Source organism: Ruditapes philippinarum, unplaced genomic scaffold, assembly GCF_026571515.1.
Source record: "Ruditapes philippinarum isolate M1 unplaced genomic scaffold, ASM2657151v2 ctg5053_1_1_1_1, whole genome shotgun sequence".
In the NCBI taxonomy this organism is placed as follows: domain Eukaryota; kingdom Metazoa; phylum Mollusca; class Bivalvia; order Venerida; family Veneridae; genus Ruditapes; species Ruditapes philippinarum.
In genome coordinates, this window is record NW_026855473.1 from 48,792 (window position 1) to 73,150 (window position 24,359).

General features: G+C 31.9%; 1 protein-coding gene across 2 annotated transcripts; it reads left to right on the forward strand.

Moving 5' to 3' along the window:
* LOC132743447 (calmodulin-A-like) lies at positions 1-11,659 on the forward strand. Of its 2 annotated transcripts, none has more exons than XM_060731969.1 (5): positions 1-129; positions 5,065-5,095; positions 5,541-5,684; positions 6,040-6,282; positions 11,358-11,659. In XM_060731969.1, the coding sequence occupies exons 1-5, from the start codon at positions 127-129 to the stop codon at positions 11,384-11,386; spliced, it is 450 nt and encodes a 149-aa protein (XP_060587952.1). In that variant the 5' UTR covers positions 1-126; the 3' UTR covers positions 11,387-11,659. The 2 variants fall into 2 exon arrangements, with proteins under 2 accessions (XP_060587952.1, XP_060587953.1); XM_060731970.1 differs by lacking the exon at positions 11,358-11,659 and adding an exon at positions 10,070-10,113.
* Positions 11,660-24,359: the final 12,700 nt, after the last annotated feature.

Sequence of the window (24,359 nt, forward strand, 5' to 3'; positions counted from 1 at the left end):
AACAAATACTTGAAATGTTTCGAGACCCTCGTTGTCTCTTTATTTGAACACTTTACAAAGAAGAGCGTAGACTGACGGGTCGTGTGATTTATCTGTGTGGAATATAGGAATAAACGATTTAATAACATGGTAAACAAAATTTTACATTATTTCATTTTTTTAAAAAGTAAATGTCATTTCACAGTACGATTCAAGCGTGCTTTGCTTTATTTTGTATTATGTTTTTTTTTTATAAAGGCATGGTGACACATATACAAGATGAGATGTGGTTTGCTGGTTTAAACCACACATACACTCACTATTATATTGCGAATGTTTTTTTTCGTTATTAAAATGCGTTTTTCAATCTGTAAAAAGATTGTATGTTGTTAAATAACTGATTAAATCTTTATAATATATATTTATCTATAAACAAATGCACTTACGGACAGTCCGGACATCATTTTGTTTTAGACGGAGGTGGGCCGGAGGGTGGGGTTACTGTAAGATGGAGTAGGAATGAATAGGCCCTAGTTTAAAATGCAAAACGCACATGTTTTAGAACATTGTTATTCCTATTTTGTTCTTCTTAAAAACGACACGCTGCCAACTTTCTATAATAAAGTATCAAGGTTTTAAAGTTACATTACTTTAAAGGTAATTTACATTTTAGCTTATTAATATAATATTGTACCTTAGTATGCGATGACCATCAATTTTGTTTGAAGGGAGATGACCTAAGTCTGTAGACTGAGTATCATTTTATCTCTTTGAACAAACTTGTCGTAAAATTCTTACAGCCAATTATTACATGTGGTGAAACTTGTTATGTTTGTTTTACCTGTTCAAAATATTAAGATATTACCCTCCTAGACGCACTTTTTTATTGAGTCTATAAATCAATGGTAATATAAGCTTTACGACAACTGATAACACCCGGATAGAGGACTGAATATATTAAGTAATGCACATTTATTTAAACACAATAAATGCAACACATGTTATCGACATTGACGAAAATCGTATCAAAGAATAAATTCACATCCTTTTTTAATCTTTTTTTTTAATTAAATTTTTGTAGAACAAATCGATCGACTCTTTAACAATTCAATTATTTATTGAAGAAAAAGAAATACTACTACCAAAACCTAATACATTCTATTAAAACAAAAATGGTCAAAAAATAAGATTTTCCGAAAGAAAACAGCATGTAATTGTGATTATTATGTAACCAAAAGAATGGTAACGAAAAGAACCCAAAGATTAAAAATAATCGTAAGTCCTATTACTATTGTATGTGTTACTTATTATCTTTTTATACAATGTAAAGAATACGTTAATTTAAATATTTTTATAAATGTATTACATAAAAGTGGCCTGTAGAATAGGTTTAACTAGGTTTTAATCCGCGATTTATTAAAAGATGAGAAATATAACCCGATCAAAAATTTACACCGTTTAAGAAAAAGTTATACTTAGTATTAACAAAGGTTTTAGGTTTCAATTAACTTTTATGTCAGGCAGAAAGATATACCTTTTTTCCGGTTTTCCAACCAACTGTAAATCGTGTTATTTACCCTAAGCGTTTTTTAATGTTTTTTATTAAAAAAAGTATTAAAAAAAGCAAGCGTTATTTTACTATCTACGGTCCAGCCCATTAAGCCTAAAAATGGTAATATTTTCTTCTTCTTTTTTTCAAAAGCTTTTTTAAATATTTTATGTAACAGTTTCGAAATGTTACAGCTATATCTTTGAAATGGGTTAAGTTAAGATGATTTTCTACATGTATTTTGTATGAAAGTTAAAATACCACTTTGTTTACATTTTCGTACCTTTATCAGAAAATATTTCAAATTCACTATATTTACTGTAGATGATTTAAGCATCTGACATGTTCTAAATCCATAATCATGATATTTACAACATATTATAAAACATGTACATGTACATACTTGTAAATACATGTAAATATTTTGCATTTCTGCAGACAGAAATGAGGCTTAAAGTGTATTAAGCTATATCTCTGTTGAATGGATTTTACATTTTTTTCGAATTTTGAAAAAAAAAGAATAATTCTAAAATACATGTTTGAAAGTTATATGTTTGAATATTTCCTTATGAGCTAATCCTACTTAAATAGCAGAACAATATTTTGTACAGTTATCATGTGTGTCAAATAACAGAGATAATTTATATGGGCTGTAAATCAGCCACCATATTTATGTTACAACGCCTTAAGATTATTGAAACAATTTATTTTTACTGTTTATAATTTTGTGAATAAAAATTCATAAGATATAGCTTAATTAATATTCTTTATTTGCCTTTCTATTGTATATTAAGAAATCACTTTAAATGTGATTTTATAATTCTCAACATTATCTTGTTATGCAAATACAAGTACTGTATAGGATCTCTGTCATTTAATATAGATTTCCTCCTTACTTGTACAAGATATTCTATAAAGGTCACATTCTCAGACAAGTTTCATTCAAGTATTTACATTGTAAATGGCAACACATCCATTTATTTGTTTGTTATAATTCTAAATAAATGTATGTATTGTATTCAGTATTAAGGAGAGTCTGTATATAAATATACAATGTAACATAGTTCCCTCACAATTTGCATACACTTAAATTTTGGTTGGTTTAAACATATTTATATTAAATAAATATGTTTAAAGGGGAAACAAGTTCTTGCAACTTATATTAATCACTTTTGAGTCCGCTTCCTGGAACCAATCAGTACTGGTGTCATATGAAGAAACATGGTCGTGACCCGATTAGGGCTCGAACTTTTGCACCCGACTTCTTAATTACCAGCTAATATGTTAATGCTATAAGCAGGTGGTATTATGGCAGTGTGACATGACATTGTTTTACGCTAAATCCGTTTTTTTATAACTGTTCACGTGGGATTTATAACCACTTAAAATTGGTATAGATTCAAAACAAATATTAACAATTCTTGTACCATTGATTGTATAGTTATGTATTGTAGAACTTGTTTTTGCTAGATTCATTCAGTATTTGTTCAGTAAACAATTTAATGAAATGATTTTGCCCGCTCATTTAAAATATTTATTGATATTTTCCGTATACAATAAGATTTATAATTATGATACTTCTTTGCTTAAACCATTTTACTACGAAAACGTTTGAATGGATTCAAATGATCGGTTTACTTGTATAAAATGTATTGACAACACTGTTCAATACAATCTATACTCCTAAGCCGCTCAAATTCTTAAATTTAATGCACTTCCCAAGCTTCCAATTTTTTGTAACTGTCCATTAACAATTATTGGAACTGTCCATTATCAATTTTTGGAACTGTCCATTATCAATTTATTATCAATTTTTGGAACTGTCCGTTATCAATTTTTGGATCTGTCCATTATCAATTTTTTGAACTGTCCATTATCAATTTTTGGAACTGTCTATTATCAATTTATTATAAATTTTTGGAACTGTCCGTTATCAATTTTTGGATCTGTCCATTATCAATTTTTGGAACTGTCCATTATCAATTTATTATCAATTTTTGGACTTGTCCATTGTCAATTTTTGGAATTGTCCATTAAAAATTATCAATATTTGGAACCGTTCATTATCAATTTTTGGACCTGTCCATTATCAGTTTTTGGACCTGTCCATTATTAATTTTTGGAACTGTCCATTATCAATATTTGGAACCGTCAATTATCAACTTTTGGAACTGTCCATCATCAATTTTTGGAACTGTCCATTATCAATTCATTATCAATTTTTGGACCTGTCCATTATCAATTTTTGGAACTGTCCATTATCAACTATGGAACTGTCAACATCAATTTTTGGAACTGTTATCAATTTTAAGGAAATCGACAAAAAAATTAAAAGTAATTCGACCAACAGTGTAGACTCCGGCAAGACTGCTAGGATGCACAGGCTGGCTTGGCTGTACACAGACGGCAAAAAATCTTATCACTTTCGTTTCCAGCACGTTACATTTAAACGATATCATTACCAAACACACATATTGTACTTATGTAGCAAACTTCGTGTTGACCTATAAACAGATTGATACTACAGGAACGGAAAAATAATTGTCCGTACTGCCAAGGTTGTCCACCAGCCTGTAGGCTACGGCAAGTGAAAGTTTTCAATTTTCAAAATTTAGTTTATAAATGTCATTCAGACAAGTAAAGAAATACTCCAAATAAAAATGGATAAGTAAGTCAAAATCAGATTTTGCCGGCCTTGTATTATTAAATAATCTTACCATTTGATTTTGGCTTCCATATTCATAATTGCATCAAAAAGCAACAACATTCTATCAAGCAACATATATATCGAGTACATTTGCAAAACATACAAAATGAAATTGTGCATTATATATTGTATCTAAATGGAAAAAAGGACTTTTCTGAGAAGGATAAATTTTTGTTAAACTTTCTACTATAATAAATATTTAGTATGACTCACTAACATCCAAGCAATTCAGTAATGACATACGTTGATATCACTATCACGAAGACTCGGGTCAGTCAGAAATACTTATTTGCATCCGACAGCCATATTTGTTTAATTAAGCTCGATTGCGAAACAAGTTCTATCAACTTATATTAATAACTTTCGAGTCCGCTTCCTGGAACTAACCAGTATTTATGTCATATGAAGAAACATGTTCGTGATCCAATTAAGGCTCGAACCCTTGAATTCTTAACTACTAGACCACCGCTTCCCATTCGAAATGAATAACTTATAACTAAACAAAAAGCATTACCTCCTACCAGTTGCAATAAAACCCCCAAAATACTCCTTCCTTATTGTTGTTTGTTTGTTTTTTTTGTTGGGTTTTTGTTGTTGTTGTTGTTGTTGTGAAGAGGTTTACATTTGGTAACATATATTATGTTATCTATGATTATATAAATATAGATGACGCTATAGTTTAGTCTCGCACATATGCACCTTCCTTAGTGGAACAATCGTTTCTTCTTGGAAGTTTCATTTGGAATATATCTATGATCTATATACATGTAGATGACATAATAGTTTTGCTTAGCAAAGGCATTTACGCATCTTTTTCTTCTATTTCTAGGCTGAACAACTCACAGAAGAACAAATAGCAGGTATTTATAACAACGTACAGATTGTATTCAGTAATTTAGCTAGTAGAGCTGACTCTTTATGAAGTATTACAATGTATATTTAATTATAGATCTTTTTATTAGTATTGTGCTTTAATGATTTGGATAGTGTTTTTAAAACTTTTAAAAAGTTTTTGAAAGATTGCTTCGGACGGACATCAAGGGACTTATTACACATCACAGAGTTTTTATATTACCGAAAAAAAATTAGCTAAAACGCTATTGAAAGAAAAATAAATATTTTTTAAAACAATGCAACGATCATTAACAAAAATCACAAAATACCTATCATAGAGGTTATTTACGCATGAAAAGCTATTTGCCGTTACAAATATTGGGTGGAACTCCTCGAAACTTAGTTTTGTGTGAAAAAATGACCTTTCTGCTATATTACAGTTTAGTATATATATCAACATTTTCGTTTTAGAATTTAAAGAGGCATTTAGCCTGTTTGACAAGGATGGCGATGGTACGATAACCACTAAAGAGTTGGGCACTGTGATGAGGTCATTAGGTCAAAATCCTACAGAAGCAGAACTCCAAGATATGATAAATGAGGTGGACGCTGATGGTAATAAAATACTTGGAAAAAAAGACTTACAAACAATTTATAACATTATTAACATTAGTGATTTTTATGCGCGTATACATTCTTATTGAATAAATCAATGAACGAACACTGTTAACACACAAACGGGCGTGCGCCCCCCCCCCCCCCCCACCCCCAAACACACGTGCGTGAAGGCGTTTGAGGCGACAGATCTATTTTAATTTATTTTTCTAAATTTGTATTGGTGTTTTCTTATTTTAGAAGGCTTTTTTATAACATAATAATTTTTAGATTGCTTTAATACTTTTTTACATTTAAAAATTATTTTTGGAACATCTGTTTAGTGTCATTGATGGTCATTTTTTAATCGAAACAGGAAACGGAACTATAGATTTCCCAGAATTCCTTACAATGATGGCGAAAAAAATGAAAACAGAAGACTCAGAAGATGAACTTCGAGAAGCTTTCCGTGTTTTTGATAAAGACGGCAATGGATTTATCAGTGCTGCTGAGTTAAGACATGTAATGACAAATCTAGGAGAAAAATTGACTGACGAGGAAGTAGATGAAATGGTGAGGGAAGCAGATCTGGACGGCGACGGACAAGTAAATTACGATGGTAGGAATTCCTGTCATTCATTCTATACTCGAATACGCTTTAATCATATGCTTTAAGTATGGAACAGAATTAATGCATTTATTCGATCTTGCTTGATGACATTGGAACTTGCATTATGCTTAATTCCATCTTGCTTGATGACATTGGAACTTTCATTATGCTTGATTCCATCTTGCTTGATGACATTGAAACTTGCACTATGCTTAATTCCATCTTGCTTGATGACATTGGAACTTGCATTATGCTTAATTCCATCTTGCTACATGAAATTAGAACTTGCATTATGATTGATTCCATATTGCTTTATGATATTTAAACGTTGCATTATTCTGGATTCCATTTTTCATTATGTCATTCAAACATTTCGTAGTGACCAATTCTTTCATTGAGTGATAACTATTAAACTGGAACAAGCCATTTGGAATACTAAAATGTTAACGTCGTATGCCTTTATGTATAAGCTGCCTTTCTTCATGCTCTATACAAACTATTTACGGTTTAGTTTTTTTTGTATTACTTTTATGTAGAAGTCATTTAAAATTGACTATTTTTGTTCTTTGATGGATTTTGTTACGGTGTCTGAGGCTTTGTGGATTATGTTTGATCATCTTACATTATGATAAACAATTTAAACAATGTATAGCGATTTGTGAACTGTTAAGGGGCGAGAACTCTGTTATCGATATCAATGGATTTTTCCCATGATTCGCCAATCATCGGAATTTTCCGTACATGTATATATTACGGAATACCGTTAGGGCCATCGTGGTTATACGTTAAAATACAGAGGGCGACAATGTTATAAATAAGTACCAAGCGCTTAATACATAAATTGCAGTGGAAAGAATATAAATACAAGTAGTAGGGATTATGCAATATAATTTTATACATGTATATGTATACAGTCTAATAGAAAAAATATGCTCGTAAACAGTTATGTAATGCGCCAGTTATACGTACAGTGGCGAATTCAGGCCTTGGTTAAGGGCTGCACCTACCCCCGAAGATACGTTGATGAGCTGGGATAGAATATATACGTGTAAGATTCATGCAATAGTGGTCAAAGTGTACTTCCTTATCAAAACATATAATGCTGTCATCCAGTTAAGCACCTGCCAAGGTATTGCGATTGCAAAGGTCTCAATTTAATGACCTGGACATTAAAAGCAAAACTTATTAATTGGCCTTTTAACTTAATAAACGTCTCAGAGTCAATAAGTCAATAGTGGCGAATAGGTATGTAACACATTAAAATATATATGTATAATAAGGAAAGAAGGAAGTTGTTTATTTTTGTGACATGTGCATAGTCAATTACAAATGTTGGGCATATGTGTGTCTGATTATAGATCAGAAATCCCGCACACACTACCACATTCACATACATTTGTGCTTAAAGATATACTATGCACATATGTCAGTAATATATTTTTATCACAGAAATTTATTGAAATCTATAAAATTCTTACTAAATATGTTTTTTTTTTTTAAATAAAAACAAATACACATAATGTATAGGAATCTGCTTTCCTTATTACGGGTCAAGTAAAGTTGTGCCTGTCTTTAAAAGAAACTTCCATATATATTTTTGTAATAACACTATACATGTATATTCATACTGCCCACTTGCAGTGTAAAGGATTTAAAGCACAATGTTTGTGTGAAGCCAAATTATATTTATTTTATTTTACAAAAAAGAATCAAGTTTGTACTGTACTAAGTCGTGGCCACGAGTTACTAAGTGGCATGTGTGTGTTTTTTATTTATCTCGTGCGCACGAGATACTGTGTCGTGGCCACGAGTTACTAAGTCGTACAAGTCGTGGGAACGAGATAACTAAGTCGTTCAGACGAGCTAATTAAATAAGATTACACCATGATTTTTAAACTTAGAAAATTTCTGTTTAAAGATTTACGTGCAACATTAACCTTTGAAAATACTGAAGTGATCACTTTGAACTTAATACATGTCTTAAGGATCATAAGGCCCATAAATAAGACATGAATTTTGACTAAGTTATAGCCCTTTGTTGGAACAATTCTATAATAGAATTGGTCATTTTGTACGTACAAAGGCCTGTTAAACTTGTTTATACCATAACTTTAGAGGGACTTAGTCCAGGTTTATTTTATTGGGAAGGGACATTGTCCATTGACAGAATATATCCTATAAGGATGTTTGAGGTCACAGGTCAGATAAACATGACACTTCATGTAAAATCCGTGTCTGATAAATGATTAAGAAAGAATAAGCCGTAGTTTATATAACCTAAAACAATCAGAAGATGATACCAAATGAGTTTTAGGCAATTTGGAAATATGGGCCACAATGACGCAAAATCTTTGACCAATCGACTTGTATAAAAAAACGACTTGATAACCCTTGGCCACGACACAGTATCTCGTGCGCACGAGATAAATAAAAACACACACAATTAACCTTTGTGCCACCTTAAGTTTGATAAAATTCAATTTCACTTATCACACACGCTCAATAAGAAGTGTAAATAATTGTATTAGAGGTGAGTTGCCACTTGTAGGATGAGTTATTAGAGACATATATAACTTTTTTTCCACATGCTGGCGGAATCTTCAAAAACACGCTCTTTTCGTCTGTCGCATCGTGTTCTCTTGTTTTTCAGTAAATTTACATGTCAGTCCCCAACTAACACTGTTCCGTATACGCCCCTATATAAGGTGGACGTAACTTTGTTTACTCCACGTGCCAAATTACGGGATCATCCGGAAAATAACGGGATGTACCGACAAAGCGACACCTGCTGTCATAATATGAACACAAATTATTGCAACTCGCATTATGCTTACTGCCAACTGCTTAGTGCGTACTGTCACATGCGACTATAATATCGCTATCGTTGTCATCTTCGTTGTCGAGGCGCAGTGATCATGCATTGCATCATTTTTGTAATCAGTGGATATATTAAAGCATATGAATGTTAAGACACATCAATTTCGCCAATTATTGATCAAAATGAATAGTTTATTTTGACATAATGCCGACAATAAAAGTGGTAGATTAATAGCAAATTAAAGATACAACTACCATGTTACATATAGTTATAAAGAATGGTATCTTAAACACCAAACATAACACGTTGTCCTTTAAAAAAAATGCAATTAAACATATAGCATATTAAAATATGTGAGTTTGATGGTTTAGTAGGGAACACACATGGTTTAAAATTACATGAAAGTGCATTCAGTAATGATAAGGCATGATTGAATTCAGCAAAACGCAGGTTTTCATTGTCATAAAGAATTATAGAAGCAAGCATAATGTAAGTTCCGATATCATAAAGCAAGATGGAATAAATGCATTAATTCTGTTCCATATTTAAGCTTAGGTATAAACATGTATTTTGATCAAACATGACTTGAACTAATATTGAACAATGTACGTTGTTGTATCTTTTTTTAATCTGATATATACGAGGTATGTTCAAAAAGTTCGAGGATTTTTGCTGTCATTTTTTACTTGGTTCATAAAAACACCCTTAGTGGATATGAATCGAAAGATTGTCGTAGTATTATTTTGATGTGTGTAACGTCTCTATTACTATATATGCAGTTGTTCGTTTGTAAAATAACTGTTTTCTACTTTTATTGTCTCTGTTTTCTATGTCCATGCTGTTGCAACTTTGGGTTTACAGCTGATGTGACTTTGCAATATTGCAAACGATACTTCTTTAACTCAAACACAGCTAATTGCCAATTACAAACCTTACCTTAGATATTTGTGCAATGTCAGGATTCATAATATGTTTCAGAATTTTGCGGAATGATGACAGCAAAGTAGATTATGTATATATTATATATAGGTAAACTGCATGTTCATAATGGTTTTGTAATTTGTCGTTCAAATTTTTAGATCACTATTTTGTTTTGTATTATTTCTTTATACACAAAAAATCACTATAACTACCTCTTGTACACTTTTTTTCTGTTCTATTATCTTTATTTTTTCACAAAATCAAAAACCACACGTTTTGGTTGTTTAGAGAGAAGTGCATGGTAGAAGAGGTTGTTCTGGTGTCACTGTACCAAAACGTAACATAATTTCAGGCTGAATAACTTTTATTATTTTGGCATGATGGTGCGTTGGCGGATGTCGCTTTGCCAATACATCAGACCGCGGCGATCCGCCATTTCTTTTCATGTATTTAGCCCGTAATTTTATTTTTCATAGTTTTCGTTGTCTGTATTGCACGTTAGAAATGTCATTGAATTCTCTTTTACTTGATTTTATTTTATTTTGTTTATACATTCTATGCGTATATTTATATAAGAGTTGCTTTAATGGATAATATTATATTTAAAGCGCCAACTTCCGGTTAAACGTTCGGGCACTAACTATGGTCACAGTAGCTGGACTAGGCAACAGAAAAATTAACAAATTATTAGAATTTAGTGACTTCACGAAATACACTAGTCGAACCCTCACTATATTCGCGGTCTCTCTGCTTAAAAAGTGTTGACAAGTAACCTTAACTGGGCATGCGAACAATAGTTTGCGCCGAAACCTTGTCATTGCATGTAAAATGTATTGTTTTAATTTAGTATATTTCTAATTTGAGCTGTAACATAGCAAATTCTTTTTTCTCCTTTCTTTTTTGGAGTAGTATAGCGAGTAAAGATAAAATTTCTTTTGATTTCGAGTCCCTAACTCGTAAATTCTGTCAGATTATTGGGCCGGAGTTTTAATTCCAGAATTTTGGTTTCTATTGGAGAGCGGTCGGTCAGACAGATAAATAGAAGCGTAAATCTGAATTGGTTTCACTACAGTAACGCTTTTAATATGTGTTTAAAATTAAACGGTTTACAGTTCCATTAGATCTATAATGTTGCAAAAAAAAAAAACCCTCTTTCATTATTTTGAAAACAGCGTACATACATTTAATAATACAGCTGAGATTGAAGTTTGACGTATCACAACGTCAGGAATGCTGCACGTGCTAATATGGAATTCATATAACAATAACTTGTGTGTTGAATTAAGATTCCTTTTGTATGTTTCAATTCGTGTATTCACTCCTTGCGTTTTCTTTCTATTTTCAGAATTTGTCAAAATGATGCAGTCAAAATAGAAGGAATCTCATTTAGTAGAAGAAAGCGTTTTCAAGCCTGAGCTATTTTTGTGACATTTTGATCCTAATTGATCGTAACGTTAAATCATAAACATTTTATTCCACACATTACCAACGAGTATAATTATTTGCAGGACAATAAACAGGTCAAATGCTTTGCAATCATTCAATGTTCATACCATGTTAATATCATGCATTTCTTAGATGTAACTGGGTGTTATTGTTTGTTATACAATTTCTAGGTTTTTGTGAAATACATGCTGTAAATAATAACTTATGTTGTGTTTTTTTGCGACGGACGCGCCCTCAGGCGCGTTCAGAGCTAAGTCATCTACACATGGGATTTCGTTGGCTACAATCGCGCAATGTGTCCTAAACCAATTAACAGCCCAAGAAATAGTACATGAATTTGATCCTTCAAAACTCCCATACTTTGTCTGGATATCTTAATGTCTTCCATATTTAGCCTTTTCAATTTCAAATTAAGTTATCCAAGTTAAAATATGAACGTATATTATTGATAAAAGCGTTGTAGTCCCGTAGTATTATTGCGCAATATGCAAATTACTGCTGAAACGATTTACCGCTGTCGAAAAAGTAGGACAGCAAATTATACTACAATAAAGGTGTAACCTCTGAGTTCCAAGACATTATTAGTAGGAAATAAATATTTCTACATTATACAAAACATTATTATTAACAAATCAAAAGTTTTTCGTGACTCTAGGATAACTCGCGCATTAATAAAAGAAGAACTATTTTCGTGACTCATACCGCGGGTTTAGCTGAATATTCAGCAGTTATTAATATATTAGATACAGTACAATGGTTAGTATAAATATCTATTTTTGAAAATACATGTAAGAAGAGAGTTTTACAACACTTTACCGCCATGTAGTCTTTCATGGTAAGGAAGTTATAATATCAGTTCTACTTCCGATTCTTGTGGTTTGTTTACATATTTTACTAGGTCATGATATGAGTTAACCTTCGCTATTCTAAAAATAGATTCTGCTTCACCTGTTCTGATTTTTGGACAGGCGATTAGGAAGTACACATTAAACATGTAATTAATAAACCAGCGGATTACATGCAATACTTTTAGAAATTCTATACAATTGTAAGAAGCAAACAAGTTGAAAATGGAATTTAGTGTGAAGTTGAAAAGGACAACTAAACACTGTAGTGCTTAAGTGACATTTAAATTAAAATAAAAACGACGTGCTCTGGCCTCTACATCTTTACCTTGTAAATAAAAAAAATCTAAGAAATACACTATTAATTGCGGATGATTTTAACCATTTTTTTTTAATGAGACATATCCAAGAGAAATAAAAATACAAATGACTTATATTTTATTGTCTATATGCCCAATTTGATATAACACGAAGCGATTCTAAATAGCATTCTCAAATGTATAATGTATTATGTTTGAAGTTTATTTGCCTGGATTTATTCTAGAAATATTTCGTGGATAGTTTTTCTATTCACATATCATATCTTAGAATAAATCGATAAGGACACTGATTTACAAGTTTGACCAGAGTTTTTAGGCATAAATTTCATTCTGTATTTAAGTGCTTGAAAGTAGAAAATCTGAATTATATCAATTTGGGACACAAAATATATTGCTCTACAAATCTCGAACTTGTATGGAACAAATTTTCTCTGTTATATATTTTGTGTTTTGTTGTTTTTTTTTGTTTGTTTTTTTCTAAAAGAAGCCTTAATGTCTCCCCGGTTGCATGTCCGTCGCATTCAGTGCTGCAGCACTTTGATTTATTTTTCTTTTGTCTTCGTCTTAAATGAGCTTTCCTTATTGATTATGAACAAGAAATGAGTGGATTTGCCCAAAATACACGCAAAGGCATATTATGCCTTAGAAACGAATAAATTTTACTTCATTAGAAAGGGGGCGCATGAGTTTTATAATGTTCAAATAATGGTTTGGTGCTTATCACCTGAAGAAAGTAGCGCTGAATGCGTTTGTTCTTTTTTTTTTCATGAAAGTAGCAAAATGTAAATATAATATAGTATTTTGTCATCCATACAAAATAACTATATTTATGCTAACTCCAAAAAGCAAAACAATCAAAAGAAGGTCCGGGTAACTAGGTAATGAGTAACATTATGGAAACTTTAACAGGACACTAAAAAGATTTTTTAGAAATAAGAATAGAACATTTCTGGGACATGATGGGCCTTTAAGTAAATTTATACCCTTCTCACCACTTATACACCGCGTATATCCAGTAACGCCGGAATGTGAAAATGACACACGATTCGTGCAAAAAGTAACGCAGAATTGTGCAATAAATGGCGGATACTGTGCTGAAATTGATGTGGCTTTCGAACGGATGTATTAAAGGAACAGAACGCAGTCAAACTGTAGAAATAGAATAAGATCAGGGATTTATTGTAATATCTACATCCCTGTTAGTATGAAAGAAATGCATAAAATAATTTATTTCATGCTTTCCAGTGTTTTATTGTAATATATCAGATGATTATATTCTGATAAACCACTAGTGAAATTTATAAAATATAATTTTCACTGTAGCCGGACTATATCTGAATGCGGATGAACAGAAAATCATAACTAAATGGAATAACAGGCATAAATAAATGCCGTCATACGTAAATTTTGCTTCTTTAGGAAAAGAAAGTCAATGTCATCATAGATCATGTTAGAAATTTAACAAAATTAGAGAAATTCAACGGAACTAGATTTCAAAACTGATGATGTGACGTCATGATATATATGACGTCACAAAGGAGAATGCGTGACGTTACGCGGCAAAATCAGTAAAAAATTACTTAAAGTCGCTGAAAAAGCATAAAATAAAAAGAAAATTTATTTGTTTTACATATAAGATTGAAATATATTTCATTCGTGAACACCAGCTATTATATTTTCACTCGTGGCTACGCCACTCGTGAAAATATTGCATCTGGTGTTCACTCAGTGAAATTATATTTCAATCTTACATGCAAAACAAACAAATATCCTCTATTTATTTCATACCTTACACTTTCAGCATTTGCATTACGTGCGTGATGCTCCAACAAATCATTTTAGGATCAAATCTTAGCAATTTAGTCTCGTTTTCTTTCCAACGTACAAAAAGTTCATATCAAATCGATATGGCACCCCATAGTACCTGCTTTTCATTTTTAAGGTTGTACATACATATATGGGAAAGAAAACCATGCATGACGACTGACGCTGCGCCAACTAAAGCAATGGCGTCACTGTCAAACTCGTGCTGGGATTATTATCCCCCGCCGAAAGTCGGGGGGGGGGGGTATAGAAAAAGTCTCCGTCCGTCCGTACGTCCTTCCGTCCGACATGTTTGTCCCGAGCATATCTCATAAAGTATTTGAGGTATCAACTTGAAACTTCATAGGTGGATAGATCATATTGAGGAGGAGTGCAGTGCAAAAGAATGATAACTCTACCCTGCATAATTTTTCAGTTATTGCCCTTTGTTATTTTTCAAACTTAATTTTTGTCCCGAGCATAACTCAAAAAGCCTTTGAGATATCAACTTGAAACTTCATAGGTGGATAGATCTCATTGAGGAGTAGTGCAGCACACAAGAATGATAACATACCCTTCATTATTTTTCAGTTATAGTCCTTTGTTATTTTCAGCCATCAGTTTTCACATAGGTTTCAAATCTGTAATCACTTCAGCTATCAGTTTTCATTACCAAAAGACCTCTTTAGATTGATTATTCTGCTACATATACACTTCCTATGATCAAACACATTCGACGGGGGATGGCCCATGTTCAAATGATTATACAGACATTTTTGTCAACACATATTTATTCAAACAAGTTTACATGTCAATCAAAGTCAATGACTAGAGTATAGAGGAAAATGTAAATAGAGTAAAAGAAACAAAACAAATACAACAATAACATCATCACTTTAAAAGCAAAGCAAAAACATAAATGGTCCAAACCTTGCAAAAATCTATATCTCTAAAACATGAACATGTCTAAAGCGACTATTAAATCTTTGGTGGTAAAGACAACTCTCACACTGTTGAGTTTCAGAGTTTGTATAATAGACTCTCCCTTTGAACTTGAAACAGTCCATTTGCATTTTGAGTGATTCCATTTGAAGTTTATTGGATTTCATAAAATACAAAAATTAAACTGCCAACGGAGTAGAGACTGACCACCCTGTACGGATGTGCACGCTGGTTTGCCTCTATACTAGGTCACTTTGGCTTCCAGCAGGGTAAGTCTAGGTTTAACATACATATACTTCAAGAGAATGCAACTAGTATCCTATATACCTGGATAAAGGTCTAATTAGGTCTAATAACTGCAATATGACATTTTTTTTCTCAAAGCTTAAAAGACCCTAATGGTAACTTTTCTATTATAAAATATGTAAAAATATCAAGCTGCAAAATGTAAACTTGACGAAAATGGCTTTTTAAATATTGCACATAGGTGGGTTCAAACAGCATGTCAATACATCTTTGAACAGCTGTCTTAAAAAACAAAATCTATTTTTCTGCCCCCTGCCCCCCTCCAATCTCTCTAACAACCCTACACAGATTTTCCCATCACAGTTTTCAAAATGAACTAGGCCAGAAAATGAATAAAATGGTTATCTTTAAAAAAATTCCAATACTATATTATCTGTGTTTCAAAGATTCTCTTCTGATATTTTTCAAGCAATTGAGCTTACAATTTTGAAGTGCCAGACTAAAAAAAATTGTTTCCACTAATAAAATTAATTTTTGAAATACAAACAGAAGTTTAAAAACTCAGGGTTAAATAGGGTTCAAACTAGTGGACCTTTGAAAAAATCAATCAAGTTTACCAACGCGTAAAACCTCATAAAATATACAAATTGCACATCAATAAATAAATATATAAATAAATAAATACACAAACAAAAGAAAGTCTACATAAACAAATACATAGCGTAAGTATGTATTTCAAAGAGGTATAATTGCCAATTTGTAACCCTTTACTCTATAATTAAAAATGGGAAAAAGTCAAACTCTGGATTTCTATAAATACATTATGTAAAACATCAACACGGATTCCAATGACTGGCTGCAACTGCATGTGTTTAAAACAACTAAGTATGTGTTATTGTTTTTACCTGACTTTTATTTATGAATTGTTTACTCTTCATTTTAGCAGCAAGATATATTAAGTCTGGTCAAACTGCAAAATTGTGCAAGCCAGAAACCATTCTGGAAACAATTAGTAAATAACTATAAATAACATTTCTTGATAAAGATGGGTTTAACCTCGGAACTTTGGTGGTTGATTAACTTGGTGCTATAGATTGTGCAAGCTGTCTGGCTCTACACTGGTGGTTGTCATCAACATTTAAAAAGGTTAACATTAAATATTTTAAAACTAAGGAAGTAAAGGCCTAGTTATTCATTTTAACTTTGATGAGTTCCTCATATATGTGACAATCATATTAACATGGAAATGTACATTTTCAGTCTTAATATATTCTTTGATTAAAAAAGCTTTCAGTTCTTATATATTCACACTTTTATCAGTTCCTCATAAAAATAATTATGTAACTACCACAACAAAAATGTTGTTATTTATTTACTAGTTTAAAATATTTTTAACTAAAAATAGCTTTGAATTCTTAAGAAATATCACATCAACTTATTCAATTAACAGACAATATAATATGCACTATACGTACTGACCTTTACATAGTGGTTACAAACTTCTCAATGTATAATAAAACCAGGGATTATAGATAATAATGAGAGACAGTTGAAAAACATGTTTTGATGTAAAATGAAAATTAAAATAAAATACACAGCAAAAATACAACAATAAAACAAACATATATAAGAAATTATGCTACATAAAAGTTTCATAAAATTTACAAAGTATGTATAGTATGTATAATGTATCAAGAGATTTGGTTTTGCATTTGAGATTTGATGACAAATATTTTGTATTTGAACTTAGTTATTATAATAACTCATAGGCCAATTTCATCTAACAAAAGAAAGATAAATAACATCTTATATAACTTCATATATTCAATAGGTATTTTGGCTAATGACAACAAAAGAAAAACTTTGTAAAGGAAATACTTTCATTCAACGGCAAAAATTTCTTTCTTCTTTGTTTGCCTACAATAATTCTTAGACAAAAAAGCAACAAATGGTCATTTATATCACTAGTTTCTAAATAACAACTTTGATTCTCCTATACTTTATCTTTATCAATCTGGATTCTCCTATACTTAATACTTAAAGCAGCATGCCTCCACATGCATGCCTCATGTAATTTGATATAAATTTTGAAGATGTTTTAAAAAGTAAACATGTTTTCGAGTGAACATAGAAAGTATTTTACACATTGTAAATACACTTTTAATCTAAGTAAATTACCAAATAAATATAAAAATATGCAATTAATGATTTTTTGGCTCATCTGGAGGCATGCAGCTTTAAGACTGCAAGAACAATTATGTAATTATATAACAGGTACTTTTAACAATTAAGATAAAATTGAACACAGTCTATTGTGTAAAAACAGCAAAAACAACATATCAATAACATTTCACGAAGTTCAACAACTTGATATATATATATCTTTAAAATTTTGCAGATTGGTACATATTATATAGTTTATGATATATCGTAAAAAATGTTAAATTATCTCTTAATTCAAAGCTTAATCTATTTCATGACGAAAAGAAGTTGTCAAAATTATCTGTATTGAAATACAAATATATTATTGTAAGACTCAAAACAAAAGTTATCACCAACAGTTTTTGATATATTCTATCAAAAATAAAACTACCATATTTATATAAATCAATTCTGTTAATTAGTCTTTTGATTGAACATATTTCCACATTGCTGTATAGTATATAAAACAAAAGCACTCTTTTGAATATTTCAAAGAAATTAAAAAGCTACATCCATCAATTCAGTGTTTGCTAGCAAACACAACTTTGCATAATTGCCATGTAGCACAGTCAGTATTGATACTATCTATTAAAGAAAATTTAGTGTTGCATCTGTTAACAATTAGTTACATTACTTAAAACTTTTTCCGGCAAGAAAACACAATAATTGTAATATCTCAATACATCTTGAGAAAGTTTCTTAACTTGATATGTTTCACCAGTTCTATCACCATAGTAACATGATATATATTAGGATCAAAGATCTGCCTGGATGACTGAACCAAGATGATGTAATATGTATGTACTATTACACCATGTTAAGTATCCATTAAGAAAGAAGTAAAGGCTGCATCACATACAGAGAATCACTTTTAACCCGAGCCTGAAATAAAACAAAGAATGCAATGTATATTAACAAGAGGATGATATGTGAGTCAATGAATCATTTTTGTTTATCATTAAGTAAACAAGGGTGCCATAGTCACAAAATACGCCCGTTTACGAAAAAGCTTTAGATGGAGATGGGGGCATTATGGATAAGTGACCATTTGTGCTACAATCCATCAATAAATGATGACTAAATGGTCCCTATAACCATCTTCAAATTTTTATCTGAACTTTGACCTCTATGTGTAACCTTGACTTTGGTCGCAGGGATCTGAATTTTGCATGCGACACTCAGCCTCACAATGGTGAACATCTGTGCCAAGTTATATTGAAAACCCCCTATGAATGTAGAAGTTTTGCTCCGGACAAGCGTTTTTCAATGAGCTTTAAGTGTGACCTTGACCTTTGACCTGGAGACCTGGATCATGCATGGAGCAATACATATCATGGTGGTGAACATTTCCATAAAGTATTATAAAAATTCTTCCATACATGTAGGAGATATGCTCCAGACAAAATCTGGATATTTCACCATCTTTAGTGACCTTGACCTTGCATATATTGACCTAAAGTACATGTGTCACAGCCGTAGTCATTATAATGACCATTTGTGTTACAATCCCTCAATAAATGATGATTAAATCGTCCCTATACACATCTTCATATTTTTATCTTTTTTTAAACGGGCGTATAAAAAGTACATGTAATTGTAATTTAATAACTAAAAAATTCTGATTTAAGATTTTATTCTAGGGAAATACATTTCATTACAATTCTTAATCTTTGAATGAGCTGAACTGATATTTACTTGAAAATTAAAATATAATTAAATTTCTATGAGAAAGTATTTACATTTGATAAGGTAATTACTGTATGATCTTTATGAACAAATACCAAGTCTACAGAACACCATAGTTATCACAGTTAAGAATCTTGACCAATGAATGAAACATGTGCAAATAAATGTTACATTCTTTAGAACATACTCAAGTCCAAGAAAGAGGATTATTTCATGCCCTTTGATTAAATTCTATTTTTAGAATTGAAAGTGAAAGTAAATCAAGGGGAGTAATTGTGTAAGTTATTTATGAACAAAGTAAGAACTTTGTTGTCGCCCTTTGATTAAATTCTATTTACAAAATCTGGATATTTCATCATCTTTAGTGACCTTGACCTTGTATATATTGACCTAAATTATATGTATCACAGCCATAGTCTTGATAATGACCATTTGTGTTACAATCCCTCAATAAATGATGACTAAATGGTCCATATACACATCTTCATATTTTTATCTGAACTTTGACCTCTATGTGTGACCTTGACCTTGGCCGCAAGGACCTGAATCTTGCACGCGACACTCCGCCTCACAATGGTGAACATTTGTGCCAAGTAATATTGAAATCCCTCTATACATGTGGAAGTTTTGCTCTGGACAAGCATTTTTCAATGAGCTCTAAGTGTGACCTTGACCTTTGACCTAGAGACCTGGTTCATGTGCGCGACACTGCTCCTCATAGTGGTGAACATTTATATGAAGTTTCATTAAAATCCCTCCATACATGTAGGAGATATGCTCCGGACAAAATTGGACGCCGCCCGCCCGCCCGGGGCGTTCCCATAATACGTCCCGTTTTTCAAACGGGCGTATAATAAACTGTAATTTCTCTTTTATCAAAAACTGATACTGATGCTTACAATGTAATGAAGCATTCTCTCAAATTACTATAATGTTTAAACCCTTTTCTTCTCAACATCAATATTGCATAATAACGTTTAATTTTAAACTATTCTACATATTTTCTCTACGCTAATATTCATCTAAATTAAAATAAATCATGCAAGTTATAAAAGTAAAAATCAATTTCTGTATTTTTGCTACCAAAATTCAATGAACTAATTTCTGCTACCAAAATCAATTAAAATATTAATGCCATTGTCTATATATCTTTTCGGCAAAGTTCTCATAATAAAAACAATTAACAATTGATTAATCCTCACTTAGTTAGTTTAAAAATGTTAACCACACCCAAATAAATGCAAATAGTTCTGGCTATAAACACAGGACCGATAAACACATAACAAAATTATTTATATACACTGTATTAAATTATTACAGTAAAGTAACAAAGCACATCAATAACTATATAAACTTCTATGAACAAATTTTGACGTTACCTGCAGGTGTAAATGTAGAGGAAATATGTGATGCTGTTTCATTCAACATGCTCTTTGTTCCAACATCAAATGCATCATCGCTCACCGGTGTAGTAGTTGGTGCAATAGTCGTCGTTTTTAACTTCGGATCCCAGATCAAACTGTAATATATAGCCAGAACTATTGCGGCAAGAGAAACGGCAAGTACGTAAGCAAGAACTGTAGCTAAACGAACCCACTTCTTGTTCGTTTTGGCAGCCATTTTCGTTTTGTTTTTGTCTGCAGAGAAAGTTGGACCTTTAGGAGCGGCGTTGGATGCGTTTGCGCGATAAGTTGTCGAATGTCCGTCTTCTTTTTCCATGTCAAAACATAAATAAATAGGCTATTACGAGTACTTTAACAAAAAATGTCCCGATTATCTAATCCCAATCGCGTGCTGTGAAATCGATAATTAGATGCAGAAGCAATTGCCACCTGTTGACATTTAGCGGGAGAAGGGGCGCTACTCTTTACAAACTGCCTTGACTTAATTCTGTATCGTTCTGTTGCCGTTCCAAATACCGGGAATCAAAGCATATTGGTCAGACTCTCATATTGATTTCTCATAGACTTACATTATCAGAAATGGTCCCTATTATTACCTTAAAATTGAGTTTTGGTGCTCTTTTAGAAGAATGTAATGCCTGACACATAAAAATGATCTTGTTATATATGGGTAGCCGACCATTTTTTTTCAAAATGTCTTCAGAGGATTACCCCCATTTTCGCTGATCACAGGACTGACATACACTTTTTATAAATGCAAATATCAAAGTCATAAATTATTATAGAGACTTGTGAAATATTTTATTTTCTTAAGAAAACAATATAAAGTGTTAGTTTCTTAATTAGTTTTCAGAAGAAGCACCTGCTTCTTTCCAATGAATAATTGCAAGCCTGTAAGATTCAGTCAAAAGCATAATTCATCGAGTCAGCATATATCACTTCTTGCGAGCACAGGAAGTAGATGTGTTTACACACTGGACTTATATAGCAAAATATCCTCACAAGTAATAATGAATTTCAAGGTCATTTATAGGTCAAGGTCAGATTTGAATTACTTAACCCATTACCTAATATACACACCTTTTAACGCCTTTTTCACCCCCCCCCCCCTTTTTTGTCTCAAATGGTGAAAAAATGCCTTATTTAGGCCCCCAACACTTGTTTTTGTTTGAGAAATGTTGTTTAAAAAAAGACCACTTTTTCGGTGCAGCCCCCCAACCAAAAGATACATCAGTGGGTTGCCAGAAGGGGGATATGCCCCCTTTTGTTTGGGGCGTTTGAAGGGGGGCAGTAGTCCCCCTCATCGCCAAGAAAATTTTGGACTTGTGAGAGGCAAAAAATGACCCCAGAATGGTAACGAACGCTGAAAAGCATTTGACTCTATCTCTATTTATTGAGAAGTTGCAGCACTTTGAAATCAATTTTGATGGAAAAAAATCAACGCAAAATAGTGATTTTTGGCAATTTTGAGATGTCCCCTCGTTGCCATGGTAACAGGAAATTTAAGCCTGGGCATGTTGTTACAAAGGCAATGATCCAGTCAACATTTGTGCCAAGTTTGATTAGTATTGAAGCAGTTTTTATAGTTTTATGGCAATTTGAACTTGTAACAGGAGACTTTTCAATGAAAACAGCCATTTTTCACCAAATGCTCATGAAGTAATGGGTTAACATACACAACAAAGTTACTGCCATTTATAGCAACAAGAGCCACCGCCGGGCGGGGGCAACGCTCGACTTTTTACTTTTTCTAAACGCAAACATAGAAAGGTTTGAACATATCTTAACGTTTCCTTTTTATAAATTTAGTTGGTCTGTCTTGTCACATTAGTTTTGTTTATATATTTTGTATATATATATGAATAGAAACATTACGCAATTTCTAAAAATAGCAACATTACGCAATTTCTAAAAATAGCAACATGACGCAATTTCTAAAAATAGAAACAATGACGCAATTTCTAAAAATAGAAACAATGACGCAATTTCTAAAAATAGCAACAATGACGCAATTTCTATAAATAGCAACAATGACGCAATTTCTAAAAATAGAAACAATGACGCAATTTCTAAAAATAGCAACTATGACGCAATTTCTAAAAATAGCAACAATGACGCAATTTCTAAAAATAGCAACAATGACGCAATTTCTAAAAATAGAAACAATGACGCAATTTCTAAAAATAGAAACAATGACGCAATTTCTAAATATAGCAACAATGACGCAATTTCTAGAAATAGAAACAATGACGCAATTCTATAAATAGAAACAATGATGCAATTCTTGTTGTTGTTGTTGTTGTAAATATATATATATACACACACACACACATAAATAAATATATAATTATGGTCATTTAATGCACAAATCTGAGAAAATTCAGTAATTTAACCTTCAAGGTCAAGGTCATTAAAGAGCCAAGCAAATTTGGGTTTGATAAACAACGAGGTCTGGCCCTTAAGAATGTTCTGTTATAATATGAAGTTGATCCCTTCAATAATAGCAAAGTTACAGTCAGTTACCGCCAAAACAATGAAAATTTAAATAATTTGACCTTCAAAGACAATGTCATGAATGAGTGAAGGTCAAGGTCTTTCGGTATATTTTTAACAGTTATCTTTGAAGATTATTATGTTCAAGTTTCAAGACAATCCATTCAAAAAAAACAAAGTTACAGCCAATAATAGCCAAAAAAATGAAAATTTCAATAATTTGACCTTCAAAGTCAAGGTCATTTATGAGTGAAGGTCAAGGTCTGTCTAGTTATTTTTTAAGGAATATCCCTGAAGATAATTATGTTCAAGTTTGAAGACAATCCATTTAAAAATAACAAAGTTACAGCCAATAATAGCCAAAAAAATGAAAATTTCAATAATTTGACCTTCAAAGTCAAGGTCATTTATGAGTGAAGGTCAAGGTCTGGCGGGTTATTTTTAAGGGATATCCTTGAAGATTATTATGTTCAAGTTTGAAGACAATCCATTCAAAAATAACAAAGTTACAGCCAATAACAGCATGAACAAGCAAAAATTGGACTTTTAACCTTGAAGGTCAAGGTCATTTATGGATGAAGGTCAAGGTTAGTGTGATCTACTGAAAGGTCTTGTCCCAAGGGTTGTTGTGGCCAAGTATGAAGACAATACACCAAGAAATAAAAAAGTTATGATCCAGGTACAAGTTTGCGGACGGCAACGGCAACGCCGACCTGACTATAACAATACCTCAACTTTTTTTTTCAAAAAAAAAAAAGTCGAGCTAAAAAATCAAGCAAAATTAAAAATTTTGACCTTAAAGGTCTGTCACTCGTGTCATGATTATGTTCCCATCTATAAACCACAGTGAGTGCTGGTTAGTTCCAGGAAGCAGACTTGAATGTGCATGAACTTGTGTCGAAATTAAAGCTGCACACCTTCTGATGAGCCAAACTATTTCAAGAAAATCAATATTAAGAAA